This window comes from Patella vulgata, chromosome 3 (assembly GCF_932274485.2).
Source record: "Patella vulgata chromosome 3, xgPatVulg1.2, whole genome shotgun sequence".
NCBI classification, from domain to species: domain Eukaryota; kingdom Metazoa; phylum Mollusca; class Gastropoda; family Patellidae; genus Patella; species Patella vulgata.
In genome coordinates this window covers 9,363,549-9,383,046 of record NC_065881.2, presented here as the reverse complement: position 1 = coordinate 9,383,046, position 19,498 = coordinate 9,363,549, and the positions used below count along the sequence as shown (strand labels likewise).

General features: G+C 37.0%; 1 protein-coding gene across 1 annotated transcript in view; it reads right to left on the bottom strand.

Moving 5' to 3' along the window:
* The window catches only part of LOC126815939 (GTP-binding protein GEM), a 78,561-nt gene that overhangs the window by 6,689 nt on the left and 52,374 nt on the right, over nt 1–19,498 (bottom strand). The window contains exon 2 of the mRNA XM_050542062.2: nt 6,905–6,990. Within this exon, the coding sequence (XP_050398019.1) occupies nt 6,905–6,990 (86 nt within the window). The remainder of the gene's footprint in view (nt 1–6,904; nt 6,991–19,498) is intronic.

Sequence of the window (19,498 nt, the reverse complement as noted above, 5' to 3'; positions counted from 1 at the left end):
AAGTGATCACAAACTTTTAAAATAATATAAACGTACAAGCTTATTCATAAAATACAAAATAATAATATTACGATCTATAAAACATTACAATAAAATGTTTAGGTACTAATATATTGATGGATGCATCCGAATATTTATTAATGTTAACCAATAAGTACAAAGTAGTCAAATCCTGGCAAGCTCGCCAGATGTCACAAAATTGGACCTTTGGTTCTTTTTGGGGCAGATTGACAGTCATGTACTTATAGTTCACATTAACAAAACACAGTATAATTTAAATATCTTTATATAACTACAATATATGTCAATACAATTATAATATGTATATATATATATATATTTATGTAATTATTCTCTAATAATATCACCGTCTCCACCGATTCAAAAGACCACTAATCACGTTTATATGTTGATGAGATGACGATTTGATGGTACACGCGCACACAGCAGTCACCAACTATTTGACTCTCCACGGCACATTTAAAAAGATGATTAAGATGATTAAGATGATAAGGTTGATGAGTTTTTCATTCGTGTATATCTTTTAATTACCATAAAATAACTAACTGGAACAATAACGACCACACTAACAATATAGGTAACACTATCCGTAGCACATTAACATTATCAGAATCACAATCACAATCAGGTCACAAGTAAATGTACTAATTATTGCTCATAATCACACAGATTACCATTATAACGACACACAGTCAAAACCAACGAGACACACAGTCTAACACCCATTTAGTTGAAATATATTTACGAACGATTCATGAATGATATGATCAATGAATATGTGTGGTTCTCCCAAAATCCATTATTAGAGTGACAATATAAATTCATATCTCCCACCACGTATACTACAGTTTCACTCACAACCAATCAAATCACGACAACAAAACAGGCAGTTCACATGCATTCAATGCAATCATATCTGCAACCAGACATGTGGATTACTCAACCTTGGCAAATAATAACTATCATACATCTTACAAATAACAATAAAATCAACTGTTTATAATCAAACTTTATTACCACAATCTGAAAACATGTTCACCAGTTGTCATAAACTGTAATAAACAACAATAACATATATACTATATTTATTAATGTACAAATACTTGTGACCTTGAAACATTCAGCAATACCAGCGTGAATATATATGTATTATTCAGTACATCCACGACAAACCACATTGTAACCTATCTTTATCTAATAAAGATATTGTCATACGTGACAAGCCTATATAGATCACAATTTTTATATGCCACCATTTTCATATGGATGGTTCTTTGTGTACACTTTACACTCAACAGGTCACAACTTTTATCTGATTTTGATGAAACTTAATACATAGTTTTATCTCCAAAAGATCTTGATTCTTTTCAATATTGGCATGTATCGGACCCTAACTTCCTGAATTATGGCTCCTGATTTTACAAGAAATCATGTTTTTAGCTTGTGGATCCTCTCTAAAGGTCACAAGTTTTATCCCAATATATGTTTATATCTGACAGGTCTGGGTTCCTGTCAATACTTCAGACCGTAACTTCCTGGATTATGACCCCTGATTGTAAGAAAACAACCTTTATTTAGGCTTGTGCAAAATGTGGGCATATCTTGCATAGCAGCCGCTTGTTTCCAAATATATTTGCTATTCACACTGTAAATATATCATATATTAATTACATTGTTTTGGGGTGACCTCACCACTGTATGGAAATAATCAGTAAATGTTCATATTTTGGCACCAACATAACATATTTTTGGATCAAATTTTCTTTAATAATAATTTGATATGTTTGTAAATAGTATTGTACCTTGTAGTCATATATTATATACATGTACGATAGCTGAATAGGCCGTTAATATTCCAATATGGAATCCTGTCCCACTGCCAAGAATTAAGTTATACAATGATAATGTGTTCAACATCGCTTGTTTACTTACAGAAAGAGAGAGAAATGGGAATTAACGTCCACTCCACACAAACTAGGTGATTTCGGGACTAAAATATGGTTCAATTTTATTAAAATTATTCGCTTGTGCGTACGAGTGTTTAGCAGTGGGAGGAAACCGGAGGACCCGAAGAAAAACCCGCGAGGTTTGACAGGCGACACTACTCCTTGTCACATACAACCGGGGAATCAAAACTACGCAAGCTGACTCAATGACAGACCTTATAATACCGCGCGCATGTGCTAACCATTCAACCATACCCCCACCCACCTTGTAATATAAGACTTATACATCTGAATGAGATATGAAATGAAATGAAATGGGGTTTAACGTCCTACTGTTCTGCTCCTAACCTGGGCTAATGAAGACGGGCATACGCCATACAGTGTGCTATGGGGGAAATTTTTGCCCGGGCAGCGGCACTATTGCCTACTCTTATATCGAATTCCAACTGCCAGGGGATCTTTTACGTGCATTCCAATATATACACGGGACCTCAATTTTTCATCTCATCCGAAGGACTAGACAGCTGTCCTTGTCAGGCCTTCCGTCCTGCATCACTGACAAGGGGGAACCACGCCGGAAAATCTGGATGAACTTTCTCGGCCAATGCAGGGATCGAACACCCGACCTCCAGGCTAGCAAGCCAGCGCCTTACCCACTTAGCCACGTGATCCCCCTGAATCAGATAATAATTGGGCTACAAATTATTGTCTTTGACAATTTTATGACACAATTCTCTTCAACGAATCTCTATCATCTGGGGGATCACATTCTTAAACTTCAATAAATCTGGTTCTTTTGGTACCTAGTGGTAAGGAGAGAGAGAGAGAGAAATGGGGTTTAACGTCCACTCGACACAAACTAGGTCATTTCGGGACTAACATATGGTTTAATTTTATTTCAATATTTCGCTTGCGCGTAGGGGTCTTTAGCAGTGGGAGGAAACCGGAGGACCCGGAGAAAACCCACGAGGTTGGACAGGCGACCCTACTCCTTGTCACGTACAACCGGGGATTCGAAACCATGCCAGTCGACTCAATGACAGACTTTATGATAATCTAGTGGTAGTAGATCAGACGCCAAACGGCTCCAAAATGATGAAAAGTGACACCAGCAAAATATTAATTTGTGAAGATTTGAAGATCAAATTTCAATTAGTAACACATATAGGCCATATCTAGCTTCCTGGTGGAGTAGTTCTCGACTAGTTCCATACTTCATTAAACACTAATCAACTGATGGCCTCAGGACAAATGACATCCAAGTCTTTCATTATTTTAAAATTACACAATAACTGTATATCGCCTGGCGTGAGAACTTGGTGATTGATAGAGTACTTAATTTATGTCATTATACCAGAAGTCAGATTATGGATGTCTTCCTATATAGCATTAGTTTTATGTCTTTCTCTGTTCGGTGAAATGAAATGGGGTTTAACTTCCTACTGTTCTCCTCCTACTGGGCTAATGAAGACGGGCATACGCCATACAGTGTGCTATGAGGGACATTTTTCTTGGACAGCGGCACTACTCTTACATCCAATTCCAGCTGTTTAGGGTTCCTTTACATGCACCCCAATGTATACACAGGACCTCAATTTTTCGTCCCTTCTGAACGACTACTGACAAGGGCAAACCACACCAGAAAATCCTGATGAAATTTCTCAGCCAACGCAGGAATTTGAACACGGGTCCCCCAGGTAAATAAGCCAATGTCCTACTTCCCAGGACGAGGATGCGCGTTGTATCATAAGGTCTCGCATTGAGTCAACTGCCATGGTTTTGATTCCCCGGTTGTACGTGACATGGAGTAGGGTATCCTATCAAACCATGTGCGTTTTCTATGGGTCCTCTGGTTTCCTCCAACTGCAGCTTTTGTAAATGAAATGAAATGAAATGTGGTTTTATGGCACGTCAGCTCCAACGGGGCTATATTGCGCCAAACATATGGTGAATTTTACGGGACAGGCTAAATTATATCACAGCTTTTGTCCTAATAACCTCTGTTTCGTTGTTCTCATTTTCTTCTTTTCGAGGGTGAGGGAAAGAAGAGTGTAAAATAATAAAGAGGAAGTAAACTAGGAGTCAACCACAGCATCTGACAATAAGGTTTAATATGGAGATGATCGTAATCTCTCTGTCTAAAGGTGGTATATGTAACACTATTTTAGTGATAACAGAGATCAGTTTAGTAAATATATGATTTTTTTTACATCGAAACAGAGTATTAAACAGTTACATAGTATACAACATGAACTAAACTACATCAGGAACTAGACTACAACAGAAACACATCAGGACAGTACATAAGTATATTAAATCCACCATTCTGCAACTTTGCCAAGGCAGTGGCTGAACTCTGGTGAGTCCATACACTCGTCTAAGCCTCTCTTCTCCTCCCCGCTCTGTCTGTCTTATTTTCCTGATTATATAGCGCTGGAGAATAGATAAGACGCATGATCCTACATACAATTGTCTCTTTATTACGTCATGGTATGCTTACTGACCTGTATATATTCCTTTGAAGTCACGTGGATCTTGTACACAGATCATATTTATTTTGTATATGACATATGGGATTAATTACATAATTAATTAGATCATAGCCAGTTCATGCCTTAACAAAAGTATATATAGAGTTGAAAAGTCAATATCATATATTATCAAAAACCAGCTGAGGGCATAAAGTTCTAAGCACCTTTAGAAATGATTGTTTATGAAAGTTATAGAGTACTTTGTTACATATATTAACCTTGGAGGCGCGATGATGTAATCTGTCTGTCTAAACAGTAGTATATTAACCTTCCAGACATTGTATCTATAAAAGTTCAATTAGAATTACGACCATTTGTTTAAAATGCCATAAAGACTGTTTATATAGGACTGGTTGTACAAGTCAAACAAATTTATATCATACATTGTCAAATGCTGATTTTTTTTGATTTTTTTTTATGCTTTTCTGCATCAATTCGTTTAAATGAAATATCCTCCTTTTCTTCACTGCCTGGGCTAATGAAGATGGGAATTTGTCATACAGCTTGCCGTGAGGGAATTTTAATTCCAACTGATAGGGGTTCTTTTACGTACATACCAATGTGTACATGTGGTCTCTGTTTTTTTTGGTTTTTTGGGGGGGGTGGTGGATGGCTGAATGGTTAGCACGTGCGCGCTGTATCATAAAGTCTGTCATTGAGTCGACTGGCGTGGTTTCGAATCCCCGGTTGTACGTGGCAAGGAGTAGGGTCGCCTGTCCAACCTCGTGGGCTTTCTCCGGGTCCTCCGGTTTCCTCCTACTGCTAAAGACCCCCTACGCGCAAGCGAATTATTGAAATAAAATTAAACCATATGTTAGTCCCGAAATGACCTAGTTTGTGTCGAGTGGACGTTAAACCCCATTTCTCTCTCCCTCTCTCAGGTTTTTTAACCATCCAATCTACTATACACTGTCTTTGCCAGGCCCTTCAGCCTGTGCCACTGACAAGGGGAAACCTTGCCGGAAATACCCGATGTACTTCTTTAATTGAATTGTTACACAACCTTTTAAAGTTATTTGGTATAAGGAGAAAAAGAGACAAAATGGAGTTTAACATCCACTCGATAAAAACAAGGTCATTTCGGAACTATCATGTGGTTCAATTTTATTTCCATAATTCGCTTGCGCGTAGCGGTCTTTAGCAGAGGGAAGACCCAGAGGACCAGAAGGACACGCACAAGGTTGGACAGGCGATCCTACTCCTTGTCATATATAAGCAGAAATGAAAAACACGCCACTTGACTGAATGGCAGACCTTATGATCTAGCATGGATGTGTTATACCAATTGTACACCCAACCCCAAAGTTATTTGAAGGTATAGTTTTGGCAAGATAACAAGTAACAACATATTATTACAGCCAATAAACTTTGTGTGATAAACTTAGAGATGCATTATGTAAGATTTAGATAGAGAGAGAGTGAGAGAGATGAGGTTTAATATCCACTCGACACAAACTAGATCATTTCAGGACTAACATATGGTTTCATTTATATTTCAATGATTCGCTAGCACATAGGGGTCTTTAGGGAGGAAACCGGAGAAAACCCACGAGGCTGGAGGGGCGACCCTACTCTTTGTCACATACAACCAGGGAACAAAACCACGCCAGTCGACTCAATGACAGACCTTATGATACAATGCACACACACTAACCATTTGGTCATCCATTTAGATAAAGAATTGGCTGTTCTTGTTATAATAGTTCAAAAATAGATAATAAAAAATGTATACATTGAAAATTTCGTTCAATAAGAAACCAGTTAAAGCACACTGAACAGGATTAATGTAAAAGTTTGTTAAAGAAATGGCCACAAATTATTTATAGCACAAAAATCGTTTATTATCTTAGCAACGGTACTTGACAACCCAGACTTAGCTTTGATTATCCATCTTATCAAATCCATTTAAATCTCAGCCATCCGATGATCTAGAGAGTTGATTATAAGTTTGTCATGAGAATCAATGTCTAAATAATAATTTATATAACATATTTGAAGCAAGAAAAAATAACATGTAATAGGCAGATTTAACTCTTACATAATGCATCTTTAAATCTTTTTTTAACCGAAAGGTTCTTTTATAACTAATAAGTCTGGAATGGTTCTTCAATCTCTAACATAATGCATTTTTAAATCTAAGTATAATCTATAAATATTTTTATAACCAAATGTTCTTCAATAACTAATAAGTCTGGAATGGTTCTTCACTCTCTAGTGCATCTTTGAATCTTTTTTTTAACCAAAAGGTTCTTCAATAACTAATAAGTTTGGTTTTTCAATCTCTTACATAATGCATCTTTAAATCTTTTTTAACCAAAAGGTTCTTTAATAACTAATAAGTCTGGAATGGTTCTTCAATCTCTAACATAATGCATCTTTAACATGTGTAAGAAATGTGTTTATTACCTGTGGATCTTCTATAAATTCCATCATAGACTCTTCACCATCTAATAAAACAGATACAGTTGTCTCTGGTTCCGATTCCACATCAGCTGTAAATATATAACACATAACAGTCATTCTATTGAAAACAAATGAAGGTATGAGGGTAATTTTGCCCAGACAGCAGCGCTACAGCCTACTCTTTTATCGAATTCAAACTGTAAATACATAACACATAACAGTCATTCTATTGAAACCAACCATAGAATATAAATTTAATAACAGTCATTCTATTGAAACCAACCATAGAATATAAATTTAATAACAAAAACAACCATAGAATATAAATTTAATAACAAAAACAACCATAGAATATAAATTTAATAACAGTCATTCTATTGAAAACAACCATAGAATATAAATTTAATAACAGTCATTCTATTTAAAACAACCATAGAATATAAATTTAATTACAGTCATTCTATTGAAACCAACCATAGAATATAAGTTTAATTACGGTCATTCTATTGATAACAATAAGCGTTTGCTTGATATAAATTTTATAACAGTAATTCTATTGAAAACTACAAGGGTATATGCTTAATATAAATTTAATAGCAGTCTACTGAAAACAACAAAAGTTTGCTTAATATAAATTTTATAACAGTTATTCTATTGAAAACAACAAAAGTTTGCTTAATATAAATTTAATAACAGTAATTCTATTAAAAACTACAAGCGTTTGCTTAATATAAATTAAATAACGGTTATCTATTGAAAACAACAAATGTTTGCTTAATATAAATTTAATAAAGTCTGTCTAAAGCCCCGTTTACATGCACAACATTTAAATGAAATGGGGTTTAAAGTCCTACTGTTCTGCTCCAACTGGGCTAATGAAGACGGGCATACGCCCGTGTACACAGGACCTTGTTTTTTGTCCCATCCGAATTACTAGACAGCTGTCCTTCATTATCCCAGTTCAGAGCAGAACAGTACGACATTAGACCCCATTTCATTTCACCTGTAGGTCGGGTGTTCGATCCCTGCATTGACCGAGAAAATTCATCCAGATTTTCCGGCGTGGTTTCCTCTTGTCAAGGATGCAGGGGGAGGGCCTGACAAGGACAGCTGTCTAGTCGTTCGGATGGGACGAAAAGCAGAGGTCCCGTGTACATATTAGCATGCACGTAAAAGATCTCTTGGCAGTTGGAATTCGATATAAGAGTAGGCCGTAGCGCCGCTGCCCGGGCAAAATTTCCCTCAGAGCAGTTCAGAGCAGAACAGTAGGACATTAAACCATATTTCATTTCATTTCATTTCATTTCTTTTGTTTAAATATCAAGTAGTACTTGGAAATGTTATACCACATATGTACAGTTAATAATGTTCAGGGGATCAGATGCACTTTAAGTCATAAGGTCTGTGGAAGTAGTTCTGTTTCTAGTGTATATTTGAGTGTATATTAGATCCAGACTGGCTGTCTATTAAAAAAAACTAGTTATCTCACGATGCTGTATACTCATTCACGCTGGCTCAACGACTAAGCCTCCAGCTCGTTAACTAGATTGCATTGGATTTCATTCCAGTGTTGGCAGAGAAAGGAACTTTGGTTTTTATTTGATCACAATTTTTCTCATAGCACACCACATTAACAATTGTTACAGGAACTGTAGGACGCCTGTGTTCTCTTTTCTTTTATATTCTGTATTTTGTATTTCGCATGACTTAGTTGTCAGAACCATAGAAATCTAATCTATTAAAGATTATTATTTTAATTGGTCTCTTTAGGCTGGGTTTACACTATGGATTTTTGATACAAAATTGTCACGACAGTCTGATTGTAGAAGTTATTCAGGGTTCCCGCAGCTTCGTTAACCATTTTTTCAAGGATATTCATGGATAAATATACGTCAAATTCAAGGATTTTCAAGGACATTTCTTAGCCTAAAGTTACAATTTTTCATCTTAAAAATAACCAAAACATTACCAACTATCGTTATAATCTCATATTTAAAAGGAATTGAAGACATTTGAAACAAAATTAAGGATCTCAACTGAAATTCAAGGATATTTTCCTATTTCCGCCAAATTCAAGGATATTCAAGACCTTGAAAATGAAATTTTAAATTTAAGGATTTTCAAGGACGGCGGGAACCCTGTTATTATTAGACTCAATGGTGGTAGAGAATGAGAGAAATGGGGTTTAATGTCCACTTGACACAAACTAGGTCATTTCGGGACTAACATGGTTTAATTTTTTATTTCAATAATTCGCTTGCTAGTAGGGGTCTTTACCAATGGGAGGAAACCGGAGGACCCGGAGAAAACCCACGAGGTTGGACAGGCAACCCTACTCCTTGTCACATACAACCGTGGATTCAAAACCACGCCAGTTGACTCAATGACAGGCTTTATGATACAGCGCGCACGTGCCAACCATTCAGCCATCCACCCCTCCCACCCATCTTCAATAGAAGACTTGATCTCGCTTTAACTACGTACATCTTATCAAGCTCTTCACGTAATACCCTTCATATTTCGGCACTAATTTCAATTGGGTACAAGCCCAGCTTGTGAGCCTATCAGATTCCTCGATTGTCCCGAATACCAAGTCTCGCGCTTTCAAGCTAAAATGTCTACCTGTGATAATCGAGTTGCAAAGTTCAACGTTCATTCAATGTCAAGGTTTCCGTGGAGGCCGCGATGTCACAACCTCTGACTGGACGCTACTGTTCATGTGTCTGTAGACTCAATGACTGGCTTTATGATACAGCACGCACGAGCTAACCATTCGGCCATCCAACGCCCCTCTAACTGGATATAACGATTATTGTAAACTGATACCATGTATATAATAAAAGACCACAGAAAAACATGATTACCGATATTAATGATTATTTTTATTACATAAGATTTTGACATGGTGTAGACCTACCTGGATATAAAGATTATATAATAAAGACAACCGAAAAATGTGATTACAGGTATTCATGATTAGTTTTATTACATGTGCTTCCGACAATTATATAGATAGTGAGGAATTACACTTAATTATTATATGAGACAAAGTGGCTCAGTAGGTAGGACGCTAGCTCGCTAGCCTGGAGGTCTGGTGTTCGATCCCTGCATTGGCCGCGAAAGTTCATCAGGATCAATTTATACAATAGTTGTTCAGATGGGACAAAAAAAACTGGGGTCCCATGTACACATTGGTGTGCACATGAAAGATCCCTTGGCCGATGGAATATGATATAAGTGCAGGCTGTTTTGCCGTAATCTGGGCTAAATTTACCTGATAGCACACCATATCTATGGCATATGTTCATCTTCATTAGCCCAGTTGGAACAGAATGGTAATAGGTAACCCCTTTCATTTCATTTGAAAAAATAAATCTGAACAAGTATTTCAGTTTTAACACTTGGTTTGAGATAATTTCATTTCATCCCTGCAAATTTCACGTTTTGGGAATACTGTGTATATTTTGTATGTTTTTTTATGGATAAGCCGTTACAATTTTGAGATTCTGTAGCCTGATTTAAAGTCGATTTTCTAAACAGAAACACTTCATCAAATTCTATTCAGATATAATTGGGAAATTGAATTAGATTTTTGATAAAAAAAACCAAACAAATCGTGGCCATTAATATGAGAAATGGATGTATATCTAAATCTAAAATAAATATGTTGATAGATTAAGCTAACAAAATAAATGGGCTTTAACATCCCACTTGAAGATGGGGTTTGAGATAACGATCGATAATGACCAATTTCGTATTCAACCGTGGACGGTCTAAAAAGTACAAATTAAAACTAACAGTAGTGAGGAAAAAAGATTTTATTTTACCAATTGAAATGAGAATATAGGCATAATCACAAAGTGCTTGACATGAAAAACCATATTAAATGCTCTTTTTTTATCTAAGTTAAAGATAGTTTGCTCCCTTGGGAAAAACAGGACAGTAAGCCTAGCTTATTATAGTTTATATTTTATAGAACGTCTTCCAGGCAGTGGTAAGGTTATCGATCATTCTGTTCCCTTGGGAAAAACAGCGCAGTAAGCCTAGCCTATTATAGTTTATATTTTATAGAACGTCTTCCGGGCAGTGGTAAGGTTATCGATCATTCTGCTCCCTTAAGAAGAACAGTGCAGCAAGCTTAGCCTATTATAGTTTATACTTTATAGAACGTCTTCCGAGTGGTGGTAAAGTGATCGATCATTCTGCACACAGAGAACTATCTACTCTACTTTGAGAATAGATCACTGCCCTAAATGTCCGCCATATCAAACAATTATAGTACAGTAGAACTTGCTTGGGCGTGCAAACACTTGCTTCAACGAGCACCAAAAAGTCCCCCCGAGCGATTTTTAAGTAATTTAACCTCTACTAAACATGTACCTGTTCAACGCGTGCAACAGGCATCATGATTAATTCACTCCGTAAAAATTCTACTGTTTCAACGGTCACTCTTCTAATGCGACCAGCGGTCACTATTTTACTAATAAATTCAACAAAACATCGCCCATTCAACAGCCATTGTTGAATGATACCATCTTGTCGTTCTTTCTTTGTAACACTCCCGCTAATCCCGTGAGTAGTAGTTAATTAACTGGACCCCCACTGATCAGGTAAAAAGAAAGGTAAGAATAACAATCAACCCGGGATTATCTGTTTATTAATCTTTTGTTTTATTAAACGACTAACCTGATCATTGTTTTCACGCGTAACGACACATTATTTGATACTGTTTGAATAAAATAAAAGTACCGAGTTTTGTCACGATCATCTAGTATCTCTTTTCCATTGCCATTGATAAAATCAGTGATGGTTTTTTGTTCTTGTGCTTTTTTGATAAAATAAAATTAATTCATCGATTTTCTTCACAAAAATGGATAAATATTATCGAATGCATCACAATGGTAGAAAGTAGTATCGAAGGTTGGTACAAAATGACAAGTTTACAGAAGTTATGTTCGAGATTTAAGTAAATAATTTTCGTTCGGCGCAAGATTCAGCGACGGTCAAATTTATCGATGCAAGTATTGATGTTTGCTCCCAATGCACCCAAGCGTAATTAATTTATGTCAGCACAAAAAGCATCGAGATTTTATTAAGTGGTCGCGTAATCGCTAAAATAGTTAGGTTGGGAAATACTCAAATTCACGGCATTTTGAAACGCTTTTAGACATTATGATTCAGTATGATGAAAGTAAAAGAAATATTGGGAGGCCAGAGATCCAGTATTACTAAACAAACATGTATACGCGACTACTTTGCATTCACAACTAGATAAAAAGTACATGTATTGTTATTGTTATACTACATGATTTGTAGTGTGGTCCTGGGGTGTTGGATGGCAGAATGGTTAGGACGTGCGCGCTTTATCATAAAGCCTGTCATCGAGTCAACTGGCGTGGTTTCGAATCCCCGGTTGTACGTGACAAGGAGTAGGGACGCCTGTCCAACCTCGTGGGTTTCCTCTGGGTCCTCCAATTTCCTCCCACTGCTATAAAGACCCCTGCGCGCGAGCGATTTATTGTAATAAAATTGAACCATATGTTAGTCCAGAAATCACCTAGTTTCTGTCGAGTGGACGTTAAACCCCATTTCTCTTTCTCTCTCTGTAGTGTGGTACTACTCTGTTTCACATCTGTTATACACAAAAAGACTAATTAAACCTTTTCAATTTTTATACATGAAAGCAGAATATATATACTTCTCAAACATCTTGAATATACTTTGTGTTTTTGACTAAAATTGTTGATTTAGGACTTAAAATGTTGGTCAACTAGCTTAGTGTCTGTTCGCAAGGGGAGCTAACTGTAGACAGACGGCGTAAGTTTAGTATGGTGTTTCATCTGACAAACATTAATATAAAGTAGCTGGTTTGGCATTGTTTGTAGTCAATGTTAAACATGCAATTTGAATGGGGGCACAAAATTCTTGTCATCACAGATCCATTTACTTGATTTGAGCTTTAGATAATAAGGTCTGGCACTGATTCTCAAGTGGTGTTGTCTCGATTGGCGCTGCCCGGGCAAAATTTCCCTCATAGCACACTGTATGGCGTATGGCCGTCTTCATCAGCCCAGTATAGGAGCAGAACAATAGGACGTTAAACCCCATTTCATTTCATTTCGTCTCGATTTCCTGCGTGTACATGACAAGGAGTAGGGTCACCTGTTTTCTCTGGGTCCTCTGCTTTCCTCCCACTGCTAAAGATTCAATCTGATTATAATACAGATCTATATTTTGTTTCGTTTTTTTATACTTTCGATGGCCTACACTACATGAAGATCTGACCGGTTGTAGCAATAGGTCGCGTCAGAGGTCATACGAGCAGCTTTTGACCCTATGACGTCAGACATTTGATTAACCAATCAGCATTGATGTTACTAGTGGATTACCCACAGTTCTGTGCAAAACATGTCTAAAGCTCGTCGTAAACAGACCGTTTCATAAGCTAATTCCTCACACCGTTCAGAACACGTCAATGATAACAACTCTTCCAGATCCTAGTGTAGTAAAGACAAGTAAAACGAAATGTTGAACTATAAAAAACAAAATGAAATAGGATCTGTGTTTTAATCAAATTGCTAAAGACCACTACGGAGGCAAATAATGAGTGTCAACAATATTATACACCTTTATAGGGCGGTTTGCTATACCTTGAGGCCGAAGGCTCCAGACTGCCAAGCCTTTAGATGAGATGGATGAATTATACTAGTATATCCCTGCTAAAAGACATCGCTTTATTCTTCTTGAAACAATTTCCTTCTCTACTATATGGTTTTATCGATGTATCCAATGAGTTTCTCAGCGGATGTATTGTAATAAAAAAAATTGTTTTGATTCAAATGATGTCACTACACCAGCATTGAAATGACTATTATTACAGAAAAAAACTGAAACTTAATTCAATTCAATAAATCAGTCTTATGGAAAATCGCTTTAAAGCGACAATAGGTCTATTGCAAGCTAAAATAATTTGTCATCATTAAAGATACATTATGGGAGATTAGATAAAGAGTCATCAGTTCTCACTATAATAGTTAAATACTAAATAATGTAATGGAAATATGCTGAAAATTTCAGTCAAATTGATCCACTTTGAACTGAGAATGAATTAAAGGACTAGCCTCGATCATCATTACTAAAGTCGGTACGATAAAAAAATAGTCTCGATTTTTGGATTTAATCGTCAATGTGCATCAGATTCAAATCCAGTGAAAATCCAACGCCTGAGATGGCATCGAGAGAGGGTTTGACCTCCACTCGACACAAACCAGGTCATTTAAGGACTAACATATGGTTCAATTTTATTTCATTAATTCGCTTACGCGTAGGGGTCTTTAGCAGTGGGAGGAAACTGGAGGACCCATAAAGTTGGACAGGCAACTCTACTCTAAGAGAAAACGAGAAAAATAGAAAAAGTCTTGTTTTTATTAAGTAGGGAATGAATTAAAAAAAAGGGAACCATATGTTTCTCCCAAAATGACCTAGTTTGTTGTTGTGTGGATGTTAAACTCTCTCTCTGGAAGCAAAATAAATACTTCTCAAAATTCTAGTAGGATACTTTGGTTTCGATTAAAATCGTTGATTAATGCTGGTTAATTAGCTTTGTGTCTGTTCGGAAGCAGGGCTAATTATAGACAGACAGCATAACTTTTGTACACGAGTATACGACACCTTATTTAAAGATACATTATGGGAGATAAGATAAAGAGATGGCAGTTCTCGCTATAATAGTTAAAAACTAGATAGTGTAAAGGTAATTTACTGGAAATTTCAGTCAAATTGATCCACTATGAGCCGAGAAAGAAGTGGGTGAAATTTTTGCATAGTCTCGGTCATCATTACTAAAATCATTAATATAAACAGCATAGTCTCGATTATTCACTTTTTCTGATTTAATTATCAACAGCCATTAGCGGCATATAGGAATCTAATCCAGCCAACATCGAGAGAGAGAGAGAGAGAAAATGGGGTTTAACGTCCACTCAACACAAACTAGGTCATTTCGGGACTAACATATGGTTTAATTTTATTTCAATAATTTGCTTGCGCGAAGGGGTCTTTAGCAGTGGGAGGAAACCAGAGGACCCGGAGAAAACCCACGAGGTTGGAGAGGCGACCCTACTCCTTGTCACGTACAACCGGGGATTCAAAACCACGCCAGTTGACTCAATGACAGGTCGTATGATACAGCACGCACGTGCTAACCAGTCGGCCATCCAACCCCCCTCCAGCCAACATCGAAGGCTAGCCTTGACATCGAGAGTTTATTATGGTCTGGATAAGTTAATTAATGTCTAATTGATAATTTAGATAACATTTCAGGCCTAAAGAAAGACTTGTAATAAGCAGATTTTGCTCTTGCATGTTTAATTATAAATGCCATTAATTCTGTTTGACCAATAAAGGTCACACATACAAAATTGATCAGAAATCAAAATTTTGGCCAGATATTCAGATGTCTGAAGGTTTTGACTTTGTTACCATAATTGACTGGAAGTAACCCAGTCAACATCATTTCCAATCTAATTGGTGGATGGGGGGAGGGGGGGGAGTTAAGTGGTCAAATGGTTGAATGCCTGCATGCTAGATCATCAGGTCTGTAATTGACTTAAGTGGCATGGTTTTGAACCCACACTTGCGCGTGACAAGAGAGAGAGAGAGAAATGGGGTTTACTGTCCACTCAACACAAACCAGGTCATTTCGGGACTAACAAATGGTTCAATTTTATTTCAGTAATTTGTTTGCACGTAGGGGTCTTTAGCAGTGGGAGGAAACCGGAGAACCCTGGGAGAAAATCCATGAGGTTGGACAGGAGACCTAACTCCTTGTCACTAACAACCGGGGAATCGAAACCACGCCAGTTAACTCAATGGCTAACCATTCGGCCATCCAACCTCCCCTGAGGGTGACACAGAGTAGGGTCGTCTGTCCACCTGCCCAACCTCATGGTCTCTCTCTCTCAAATCCCCGCTTGCACGTGACAAGGGATGGGGTCGCCTGTCTAACCTCGTAGGTTTTCTTCAGGTTCTCCCCCCTGCTAAAGACCCTTATGCGCAAGCAAATTATTGAAATAAAATTGAACCATATGTTAGTCCCAAAATATACTAGTTTGTGTCGAGTGAACGTTAATCTCTCTCTCTCGTGTAGTTTGTTTGTACAGTATCATACTGTATCAGAAAGGTGTGGATTCCATGTGTCTATTTTGTAGCCTTAGTAAAGCCGCAGATCAGGAACCAATGTGTATCCTGACAATCAGTCAATTGCTATTTTTACTGCATGATTCCATTAAAGTGATTGATCTTTGATGAATGGAATGTCAGCCCATCACAGAATATTTACTGTACAATTAACACTGGTAAGCTGATACAGTTGACATATGAGAAAGAGAGAGAGAGAGAGAGATGGGGTTTAACGTCCACTCGACACAGACTAGGTCATTTTGGGACTAACATATGGTTTAATTTATTTCAAAAATTTGCTTGCGCGTAGGGGTCTTTAGCCGTGGGATGAAACCGGAGGACCCGGAGAAAACCCATGAGGTTGGACAGGCAACCCTACTCCTTGTCACGTATATCCGGGAATTCGAAACCGCGCCAGCTGACTCAATGACAGGCCTCGTGATACAGCGCGCACGTGCTAACCATTCGGCCATCTACACCCCCCACCCCCGTTGACTTATGAATCTGGTTCTTTCAGTAATGACAAATTTTGTCATTAAATGATATACCTGATCATTATTCTAAACTATTGTTTAGTATGTATATGTGTGAAATAGCTGTATTTAACATCCGCTTCCACCCAGGTGATAACGCAGACAAGTATGTATAGAAAGTGGTTAGAATTTATACAGTTGTCATTAATTAGCAGGTGTGTGTGTAACTACCTGTAAAAGATGTCACTACTGGTGTAAAAGTGTGACTAATTATAACACCCATCACAGTTTTAATTAACGTTTTAGTGACATAACACCTACTTAATGACTTCTGCTTGATTACTAGTAATTTTAATGAAATGAAATCAAATGAAATGAAATGGGGCTAATTAATGAAGACGGGCATACGTCAAACAGTGTGCTATGAGGGAAATTTTGCCCGGGCAGCGGCACTATCACCTACTCTTATCCAACAAATTCCAACTGCCAAGGATCTTTTACGTGCATTCCAATGTATACACGGACCTCGTTTTTTTCATTTCAACCGAAGGACTAGACAGCTGTCCTTGTCAGGCCCTCCGTCCTGCATCACTGACAAGGGGGAACCACACCGGAATGTCTGGATGAACTTTCTCGGCCAATGCAGGGATCGAACACCCGACCTCCAGGCTAGCGAGCCAGCGTCTTACCCACTTACCCACGTGATATCCCCAATACATTATGTACATAAAATGACGTCTTTGATCTGCTAGTGTCGTATAGATTCATTTATAAAAGTTATTAGATGCTTAGTCCACGATATCAACTTTACAGTGTAAAGACATTCAATCTACCGACTATGACTGTTTTAATGCATGCTTTAACACAAGGTGATATCGCTGACACAAACATTTCAAAATATTTATAAATTATACTTAGTTAAAGATGCCAAGAGATAAATCTGCCTATTACATGTCATTTTTTCTGGCTTCAAATGTTACATAAATTATCATTTAGCATTTAGTCAAATAAACAGCATTTATTCAAATGAACAGCATTTAGTCAAATGAACAGCATTTATTCAAATGAACAGCATTTATTCAAATCAGCAACTCTCTACTCCATTGGATGGTTTTCATATTAAATGACTTAGAACATCGATCCACGTCATTTAATAATTTAACGTTAAAATAGATATTATTTTTTTTTTATCATATAAAGGCGCCAAACCTCTATTTCAGTGTGTCGCGAGATCTTCGTAACTGTAAGTGTGCTGCGAAATTTTGAACGGCACACTAAGAAAATGCGAAAAATCATGTGATCCAAATTTAGTATTCACTGGAGTCTACTGATAAGTTCATAGCTGGGTTTTTATTTTATTTAGTTTGAGTCATTCTATGTGTCTATGATTAGTCTGTGTCTACGGTTGTATGCCATCTATGACTTTATTTTTGCAAAATTTAAATATTTTTCATATATATTTAGTCATGTGTGCCGATATTTTTTCATATGTTCCAAGGTGTGCCGTTGGCAAAAAAAGGTTGAGAACCACTGGTCTAACTCAATATTATCCACAATATTTGAACATTAAAAACACAATTAGAATTCACTATCAGTACATTTCAATCAATATTTATGTTGTTATCTTGTCGTGAAAATATGGGATTCTAATATCCAATATTTAACACACAAAGAACATTATAAATCAATCAGTAATGAACAAAAAAAAAATATATATATCCAAAAGAAAACACGGAAGTAATTTAAAATGGCTGATTACTAAATGACAAAATTCTAATAAAAAAAATTTGAACAATAGACTAAGCAGGTGCAAAACGACTGTCATTCATTTTAGACTGTTCACATATTTCACTGAAGATAATTGATTAGAAATAACGATTAAAAAAATGAATGTAAATATTAATATGTGCGTTCATGATCCTCTGCGTCTATTTGAATGCTCCAAAGAATAGAGCTATACCAGCTTTAAAAGTGCAAATGGCAAAGCCGGTAGATTAATGTCAATATGGACAATGCATTTGGTTATCATTATAAACTTTGGAAACTAATGAATTTTATGTCAAATGACATTATACATAAAAATACCAAAGCGATTTCATCACAATTGTACATAACAATATCATTACAATCATATTGTACAATATCGTATATATATAGAGAGAGAGACAAATGGGGTTTAACGTCCACTCGACACAAACTAGGTCATTTCAGGACTAACATATGGTTTAATTTTATTTCAATAATTCACTTTAGCAGTGGGAGAAAACCCACGAGGTTGGACAGGCGACCGTACTCCTTGTCACGTACAACCGGGGATTCGAAACCACGCCAGTCGACTCAATGACAGACTTTATGATACAGCGCGCGCACGCTAACCAGTCAGCCATCCAACCCCCCCGTATATATATAACAATAGATACTGACATTATATAAAAGGGGCACTATGGAAGATTAGATAAAGAGCTAAATGTTCTCTAAAAAATAGTTAGAAAATAGATACTGTTAAGGGAATATGCTGAAAATTTCAGCCACATTGTCAATAGAAATGAAATGAAATGGGGTTTAACGTCCTACTGTTCTGCTCTGAACTGGGCTAATGAAGAAAGGCATACGTCATATAGTGTGTTATGAGGGAAATTTTGCCCTGACAGCAGCATTACAGCCTACTCTTATATCAAATTCTGTCAAGGGACTTTTTACTTGTACGCCAATGTGTACACAGGACCTCGGTTTTTCGTCCCATCTGAACAACTAGACAGCTGTCCTTGTCTGGTCCTCCATCCTGCCGGAAAATCTGGATGAAGTTTCTCGACCAATGCAGGGATCGAACACCTGACCCGCAGGCTAGCAAGCCAGCGTCTTACCCACTTAGCCACCGTGACCCCCATAATTGTCAATAACAAATACATACAACGGACACTGACATTAATTAAAGATACATTAT